Here is a 9,250-nt window from a genome sequence, read left to right on the forward strand (position 1 = left end):
GGCTACGTTGCTCTGCTCCCCCGCCAGTCTGGCCAGCCGCGCCGCCAGGACATTCAGCAACGCCTCCCCTCGACTCACAGGGAAGTGAGTAACCCCGGTCATCCACCTCGTCCACCAAGGGAGGCGTCACGCAGCTATTCTCACGAAGAGCGCACCTGGTTGAATCAACTTCATTCATCCTCGACCCGGGTACGCATGGAAGCGACTGACCCAGCCAAGATCCGCGCTCTTGTTGCTGGTCTGCCCTATCCTGCTTCTTCGACTCAGATCCGCGAGGACACGACTGACCCGGCCCAGCTTCAACTCTGCACTCTATTTCCTGACTTGCCCCATCATGCTTTCCAGGCCTAGATCTGCGAGGACGCAGGTTACTCGGCCCAGCCTCACACCTGTCTCCTTGGTGGAGTTCTACCCCACTCAGCTCTCCTTGGGGTCCCCGTATTTGATGCAATTGGACTCCACCCAGTAGCCCATGAAGACAATACTCTTCCTAAAGCCCATTGGTTGAAAGCCCCAATAGCTGCCTAACTTTATTACAAACCTTGTGGGCCTCTCTCCTTTGTAAGATCACATTTATCTCATCCCCACCATGAAGTATTTCCTCTAACTGTTTGGTCCCACTTCTTTTTTCAAGGCATATATGTGTAACTGTTCTCTCAGATTCACACTCTATACACTCATCAAATCCCCCAAAATCAGCATTATCATTAAAGCCCTTAAATTTAAACGGATCCATCATCTGTTGCCTCTGCAAGGCTATTAAATTATCTTGATTGCATTTATTCAAAAAAATGTCTGTTGTGACCATTGTACCCTTATTTTCGCCACCGTCATTAGCTCGTGTCCTGATTAGATCAGCCGCCAGATCCCACAGTGCCGCCGTGATAAACCCCAATTTGACGGTTTATCTTGTATTGAATTTAGAGTATTTTGTAGACCTTTTCTCATATTTATTCAATAAAATAGCATGGTTTTGTATATTCTCCTTTAATTGTGCTTAAGAGTGAAAACATGCTTTTTATGTCTTAAAATAGCTAAATTTAATTCTCCTTGATTTCATTAGATGCCTTGATATGTTTGCTAAGTGATTTCAGATTTAGAAGGCAAAGATTGGATCAAGGGAATGAAGGAAAAGCATGAAGAAATGGAGAACTCATGAAGAAATGAAGGAATCGCAAAAGCTGTCAAGCCGACCTCTTCGCACTTAATTGACTATAACTTGAGCTACAGAGGTCCAAATGATGCAGTTCTAGTTGAGTTGGAAAGCTAACATCCGGGGCTTCGAAACGATATAAGATTTGCTATGGTTGAACCGCGCATGGTGACGCTTACGCGCATAGTACGCGCACGCGCCGTTGCTGCCACCTGGTTCACTTAAAGCAAAACGTGGCCAGCGAATTCTAAAGCCTTGTGGGCCCAATCCAACTCATTTCTGATGCTATTTAACCCAAGGAGTGAAGAGAGAAACACATGTTAGTTACCATTAGTCATAGTTTAGCATAGTTTAGTAGTTAGAGTTAGTTTCTAGAGAGAGAAGCTCTCACTTCTCTCTAGAATTAGGATTAGGATTAGGTTTAGTTCTTAGATCTAGATTTTAATCTTTGCTTTCTTCTACTTCCACCTTTCAATTCCTTGTTGTCACATTCATTCTTCTTCTATTCTCTTGTTGTAATTTTCTTTATGTTGTTCTTATGTTTTGTTGTAGATCTACTTTTGTTCCTTCCATTTTCTTGCAATTCAATAAGAGATTTATGTGTTTGTTGAAATGCCTCTTCTAGATATAGTATAGATTTTGTTCCTCTTGGCCTAGGTAGAGTAATTAGTGACACTTGAGTTATCTAATTCCTTTGTTAATTGGTAATTGGAGAGATTGCTAATTGGTTTGGAGTGCACTAAAGCTAGTCTTTCCTTGGGAGTTGGCTAGGACTTGTGGCTCAAGTCAATTCATCCACTTGACTTTCCTTCATTTAGTAAGGGTTAACTAAGTGGTAGCAATGAACAATTCTCATCACAATTGAGAAGGATAACTAGGATAGGACTTCTGATTTTCATACCTTGCCAAGAGCCTTTTATAGTTGTTAGTTTATTCTCATTGCCATTTACTTTTTATGCTTCTTATCCAAAACCCCAAAACACATTTCTAACCAATAACAAGACACTTTATTGTGATTCATAGGGAGAACGACCCGAGGTTCAATACTTCGGTTTATAAATTTAGGGGTTTGTACTGGTGACAAACAAATGTTTGTATGAAAGGATTATTGTTGGTTTAGAAATTATACTTTACAACGAGATTTCCTTAGTGAAATTCTAAACCGTCAAAAATCCAATCATCACGCCGTCAACAACATTTCTCCGGCTTGTGAACTAGCATTTGCACATATTGACTTCATGCTTGCGTCTTCCAAAAAGCATTCATCTCCGTATATTTCGCGTCCTATTTCCTTCACAAAAACATCAAATCCACTAGTCGCAACCGTGATATGAATCATTTCCTTGATCTCATCAAAGACACATGTATCAATTAACACTCTCCCAACACTGAAGAATAAGGCAGACTTCATCACATCATCACTTTTGACAACTTCTCCCCATAAGCCACCTATTGTATTGAACATCTCCACTGACCAAACATGTAAAGGCACTCCGTGATATTCTAACCAAACTCTCCTAGTCTCACTACGTTCAGATTTCTCCCATCTCCATACCCTGTAAAAGAATTGTAAGAAGCTATTCATTCTGAAGGTAAACGCTTCATCCGCACTCTTCACAGAATCAAACACTAGTAGGGCTTTGTAAGCTCCAAGTTCTCTGACTTCAACAATTTGAGGAAAGTTGTTAACGATGGCTCTCCGTAAAGCTTTGAAATCCATGGCTCTTGTGGTTCCGCCTACTAAACTCCTCAATAGCCAATGAAATTCTCTTTTGCTACTTGCACTACAACCTTTTTCGTCCAACCATTTCCTTGGTCATCCTTGACGGGTGTTATATTCTTAGTTTCTTCCACTCTCGTAGAACTTTCACCCTTCTCAGGTTGCTTGATCTCCGCTTCAGATCTTGCAAAGACCCCATCGCGACCCTAGTGTTCTCTCCTCCCATAGCCCTTCTGTACTTGGCCTCACCTATATAGATTACCTTTCTCCTTATTCTTGTATGATGCATTTCGACTATGGCCTTCATCACTCCCCCTTTTGTTGTATATCGTATAAACACAAACATATATATAATTTCATTCTTCAGCTTCTGAGCCAGATAGATGTCGTTAATTCGTCCAGTCCAATGGAACAAGTGAAATAATTCCTTCTTCGAAATATCATTCGGCAGATTGTTGACAAAAATTGAAAAAGAAATATTTTCCAAACGTTGGTACTCTTCTCGATTCCAAATCCTAGTATCTCGTTTCTGAAAATTCCTAGTTCTACCCTACTCAGTGTCCCCTCCCCATTCTCTCTCTCTCATCCTCTCTTAATTCATTAAAAATACTATTGATGACTAATTGATGGTTACACTATTGATGACTAATTGATGGTTACTAATTGTTGTATCATTGAATAATGTTTTTTCTTTCCTATTTTCTTTTAGTCCCACCTATGAAATAAATAGTAATAAATTATACTTTATTATCTAAAATAAAATTTAAAATTTAAAAGATCTAAATTCAATAATTAATAACTAGCTATAGTTGCTCATGCGAAATGTTAAATCCTATACGTGGTAATTAAGGTAGCGTTTGTTTTTAAAGATATAACAGAACATGACACTGAGACAGAGACAATAGGACGGAGACATTAAAAATTATTTTTTGTGTATTGTGTTTGGATACGATGTACAAGACACTAATGTAATGTCCAGTATTATGTTTGGATACATATGGACAAGACTAAAATATTATATGAAAAGACTAAAATAGCCATGTGATTCCAAATTTTTCATACCAAGTACAAACTAATTTAACAGAGAATGAGAGTAAAACTTAGAAAAATATTTGAAGAGGCAAAAAATTTTAATAAAAAATTATATAATAATATTTACATTAAAATAAAATTTATAAATATAATTATTTTATTTTTATATTTATTATTAATATGTAGGAATACATATGGCTAATATTAACAAAAAAATAAATCTGAGTTTGATTAATAAAAATTTTTTTTAGGTTAATAAGCTAAATTAATTTTAAATAAAAAATTAATTTTAAAAAAGAATTCATTTTCACATGAAAAAATAGTTTTTGCATATAAAAATCTATTTTTATTTAAAAAACTAAATTTTTTTAATCTAAAAATTGATTTTTCTTTTCAAAAAACTGATTTTTTTAAATTATATAAAATCAATTACAACTTAAAAATTAATTTTTAGTATTTTAAAAGACTAATTTGACCTTTGATAATATTTATCTTTCAAAAATTTTAAGACTAATTATTTTTGTTATTATTTTTATTATAAATCAAATAATATAATACAAGGTTAAAATGATATTGAAGTAAAAACGATAAGAAGAAATGAATTATCCAACCCAATAAAAAATTCTGTAAAAAGTGAAGAGTACTTGAGGAAAAAGAAAGAAGGAAAACATAGAGACAGAGAAAGAGCATAGAGAAAAAAGTACATTTTTTAGAACAACGCAAATTAGGAAAAATACCATGAAGTAACAGTGGAATAATAAAAAATATCTATAGACAAAAAGAAAAAATGTTCATAAAAAAAAGTTCGTGTCTCTCATCCAAATCTCGTAAACATTATGATCCTTCGTAAAAGAGTAGACACAAAAGTATAAAAAATTATCTCGGAGACAATGTGTTGAGTGTCCTGCTTTCAAACATTTTGTAAAGATGTGCTGTCAATATCTGTCTGTATCCTGTCTTCGAAAACAAACGCTACCTTAAGTGCCGCATGTTGCAATGACAATAAATTTATATGTCAGCTAAGAGAACAGCATCATTTATCGATTTTTTATTTTTATAAATTAAATAAATGTAATAATTATTGAAAATATTTGCCAAAATAAATATTCTTCTCTTATCTCGTTTATTATGTAAACGAGATACAAGATAATTTTGTATATATCTCATTTACATGGTAAACGAGATAAAGAGAAGTATGCGACATGTGTATATTTCGTTTACAGGGTAAACGAAATACATGTACTTTTAAAAAAAATTGAAAATAATAAGAAGTATTAATAATATCAATAATCCAAACTTTTAGTATATAATTAGTACATAAAAAGGTTGGTAAAAGAAATTAAAATGGATATTTTTTTCGGTGACTAGAAATTAAAATAGATATATTTGATCAATTAGTACTCAAAAAGGTTGATGGGATAATGGTAGAGAATTGAAACGGTTATCTCTCACGTTATCTCCCACTATTCACATGGGAGATAACCGTTTCAATTTTCTTCCTATTATCCCATCAATTCTCCTAACATTTGTCAAACGGTTATTTTTATCAATTAATCTCTACATACAAGTGTTTTGTATTTACAAGCTTACAAGTCTTAAGGAAACTCACTCATTAAACGCGCGGATTGTTACGTGCCTTTTTAATAGAATTTTAAATCAATTCAAATCAATTAACGCACAAATATATAACTTCTATTTTTCAAAAGATTTCAGTTTCTTTTTTCGAGTTTCTTGCCAAATTTGTTGGATCTCCTTCTTGTGTTCTCTCTTTGCTTCGTTTTTTTTTTCGATTTTCAAGATTTCTGAAATCAAGTTTTGAAATCGTTTTGAAGATAATGGAACTTCAGAAATACACCCAAACGATTACATAAGTACACCCAAACGATTACAGAAATACACCTAAACGGTTACAGAAATACACCCAAAAAGTTACAGAAAGAATTACAGAAATACACCCAAACGGTTGCAGAAATACACAAAAAAAATTACAGAAATACACCCAAAATAGGGGGAGACAGTATATTTCTTCTTGAAATCTTTTAATGTTTTGCTGGTTAAGGATGAGGCACATGACAGAGACAATCTAGAAAAACATTAAAACAGTATTTTGAATAATGTTTCTTCCTTTTTTCTAGTGATTTTTTATGGAGATTTGTATCTTTTCTTCTTGATTTCTTCTACTATTCGCAAGGAGTTAGAACGTTTCTGCAGAATCGTAGTAGTTTGTTTTGAATGTCTCTTGAATCTTGATGGTTTGCGTTTTGATTGAGGAAGAAGAGGAATAGTGAACGTGTTGTGGAAGGGGCGCGTGTTTTTTTCTTGATGGTTTGTGTTTTGACTTTTGATTGGAAGAAGACGAGGAGTGAACGTGTTGTTAAAGGAGCGCGTGTTTTTTTCTTGGACTTAGAGCAACTTGTATAACTTGTAAGCCAAAAAGACTTGTATGTGTAGCAGGCCTCTATTTTTATTTTTCAAATTTAAATCAATCCAATTGTATTATAATTTAATCTAAATTTTTTAAAATAGATATATTTGATCAATTAGTACTCAAAAAAGAGTACATAAAAAATTTTAGATTAAATAATGATCCAATTGGATTGATTTAAATTTAAAAAATAAAAATAATTGTTTGTCAATTGATAGCATAAATTGATGGGATAGTGGGAAGAAAATTGAAACAGTTATCTCTCACGTGGGAGATAACCATTTCAATTATCTTCTCACTATCTCATGCATTAGCCTTTTTGAGTACTAATTGATCAAATTTATCCATTTTAATCTCTCCTATCTATTTTTTATGTACTAATTGCCTGCTAAAATTTTAGATTATTGATATTATTAATATTTTTTTATTATTTTCGGAATTATTTTTTTTTAAAAAATATATGTAACTCGTTTACAGTATAAACGAGATATATGTATATCTCGTTTACACTATAAACAAAATACATACAAAATTATCTCGTTTACAGTGTAAATAATATAAAAAATGGATATTTATTTCAATAAATATTTTTAAAATTATTTATTTCATAATTATTATATTTATTTAATTTATAAAAATAAAAAATCCCGTCATTTACAATCATATTTTATTCTTTTCACTCATCATTAGTGGAGTTTGCATACATTAATTTATATTAATAATTAATTTTAAATTTTTTAAATTTAAAATTTAAAAAATTTAAAATTAATTAGGTAAACCTAATTAAAACCTATAAAAGCCTTCCTCTTCTCTCTCACATTAACCTACCCACCTCCAACAATCACACACAGATCTCTCTCTTGCCAATGCTGCTGGAAGCGCCGACGACTTCTATGCTCTTCAAGTAAACCTATCTTCATTCAGTGAGGAATGAGTGGGAGCCGCCTTCTCCGTTAGGAGTTCCAAGAGCAGTATACCAAAGCTGTAGACGTCTGCTCCAAGAGCATTATACCAAAGCTGTAGACGTCTGCCTTTTGTGATACTTTGCGAGAGTCAGTGACCTCTGGGGCTCGATAGCCGGAAATACGGTTGGGTGTGGCGGTCGGGAGAGCAAGATGAGCAAGGCCAAAGTCGGAGACACGAGCTTCAAATGATTTGGTGAGAAGGATATTTGAGGATTTGATGTTTCCATACGAGGATGTTGGTCCGTGTGAATGTAGGCATGCGACCCCACGAGCAGCGCCAAGGGCAATGGCAGACCTTGTTTTCCAATTTACGGGAGTTCCTCCGGCGTCGTTATATGAAAAAAACATTCATTTAATATGAAAAAAAAAACATCCTAATACTTAACAAAAGAAACATCCAATTATATTTTAGTAAAAATAATTAAATATCTATAAAATTTAAAAAAAAATAAAATTTTTAAAGAAATAGAGACATTCACATTTGCAATACAAAAAAATACGAAAAATATATAAAAGAACATCCATTTAGTATGAAAAAGAAACATTATGATACTTAGCAGAAGAAACATCCACATATATTAACTCGTATAAATTTTGAATTCACCAAAAGTATTTTGGCTGGTTTTTGGCTAATACCTTTTTGGTTCCCTAGCGTTGCTCATTTTAAAATAGGCAAACAAGTTTTCAAGATTTTTTTTCTTAGAAAACATGTCAGCTATTGAAAATTTTTAAAATTTTAAAGTTATCCCTTCCATTCAAAACATTATGATTTCTCTCCGAACTATCTTATTTTCAACTAGCACAAAAATTTATTTAGATAATCTTTCAATTGGTTTCTAAAATTCTCAAACCGCTTTAATTAAATCTTCTACTTTTTAAAATAATTAAATATATTTTTTATTCTCAAAAATGTAAATTTTTATTAGTCCAAATGTTATTATTAGTTTTAACATTCCTGATATGTATACTTAAATGTCAATTTGACAGTTTGTTACAAACTAATGTAGACAAACAATGAATTTAACTTAAATTAGTATTCCAAATTTATTTAAAACACTCAAATTGATCCATATACAATTATAAAACCCTAACTCTTAAATCGTCATCTTCAAAATTTGTTCTTCCTCTCCTTTTTTAGATCCCCTAAATTTGGACCTGCTTTCCCCGCTTTCGCCAATCGCAAACCTCTTCTCCCCTTTAAACCTATTCTCTTTCTTCCCACTTCCACCCTCCTTCCCCCTTCTTCCTCTTCCTCCCTTCTTCGACCCCTCCCTCGTGAACCTCGCCTGGCCTTCATACTCCTCCTCTGCCAACTTGTCTTCGAACTCCGGTGCAACCTACTGTCTTCCTAATGTCGCCTTTCTTGATGAGCCTCTACTTGGCTTCGACTTGGACAAAATGTTATCGTAGACCGGAGTCTGCGAGCGCTCATAGTGTCACCAATTGCCACCATCCCCTTCGTCCTCGTAATCATCGAGAAATGCATCATCATGATAGAGTTCAAGATCAGATTGAATGTCGTTGTAATCTATCAAAGTTTCTCCGTCCTCATTGCAGTACCTGAAAGCGGGTCTGTCGGAGAGCAACATGGAGACGCCAAGGGCAGCCTGCTTCATAATGCCGACAATGCATATGATACTTTAATTGATCTAATTCCACGACTCGATACTCAACACTTCTGCGAATGCTGTAATTCTTCATATACTGCATTACCGCATCTCTGCTTTTGAACCTGTGCCCAATTCAAAACTCCATACCACTGTCGAAGTTGTAATCGTCCTCACCCTTATTGGAAAATGGATTTTTTTTTTTTGCATCACGTCCAGATACAATGTATGATAGTGACTGGGTACAGATGACAAAGTCGAAATTGGTTGTGAGATAGGCAGAAGATACCGATGTGATGGCTTGATGGGGTCTCCGGTACAAACTTCTCCTCATCATCATATTCAGAA

The 9,250-nt window shown here is 34.0% G+C and overlaps 1 protein-coding gene across 1 annotated transcript; it reads right to left on the minus strand.

Moving 5' to 3' along the window:
• Window positions 1–7,283: 7,283 nt before the first annotated feature.
• Window positions 7,284–7,643, minus strand: LOC107490517 (probable inactive receptor kinase At5g16590). Its single transcript, XM_016111290.1, has one exon. It carries the CDS (start codon window positions 7,641–7,643, stop codon window positions 7,284–7,286), a length of 360 nt encoding a protein of 119 aa, XP_015966776.1.
• Between the last annotated feature and the right edge of the window lie 1,607 nt (window positions 7,644–9,250).

The sequence above is a fragment of the Arachis duranensis genome, chromosome 5 (genome assembly GCF_000817695.3).
Source record: "Arachis duranensis cultivar V14167 chromosome 5, aradu.V14167.gnm2.J7QH, whole genome shotgun sequence".
NCBI lineage: Eukaryota > Viridiplantae > Streptophyta > Magnoliopsida > Fabales > Fabaceae > Arachis > Arachis duranensis.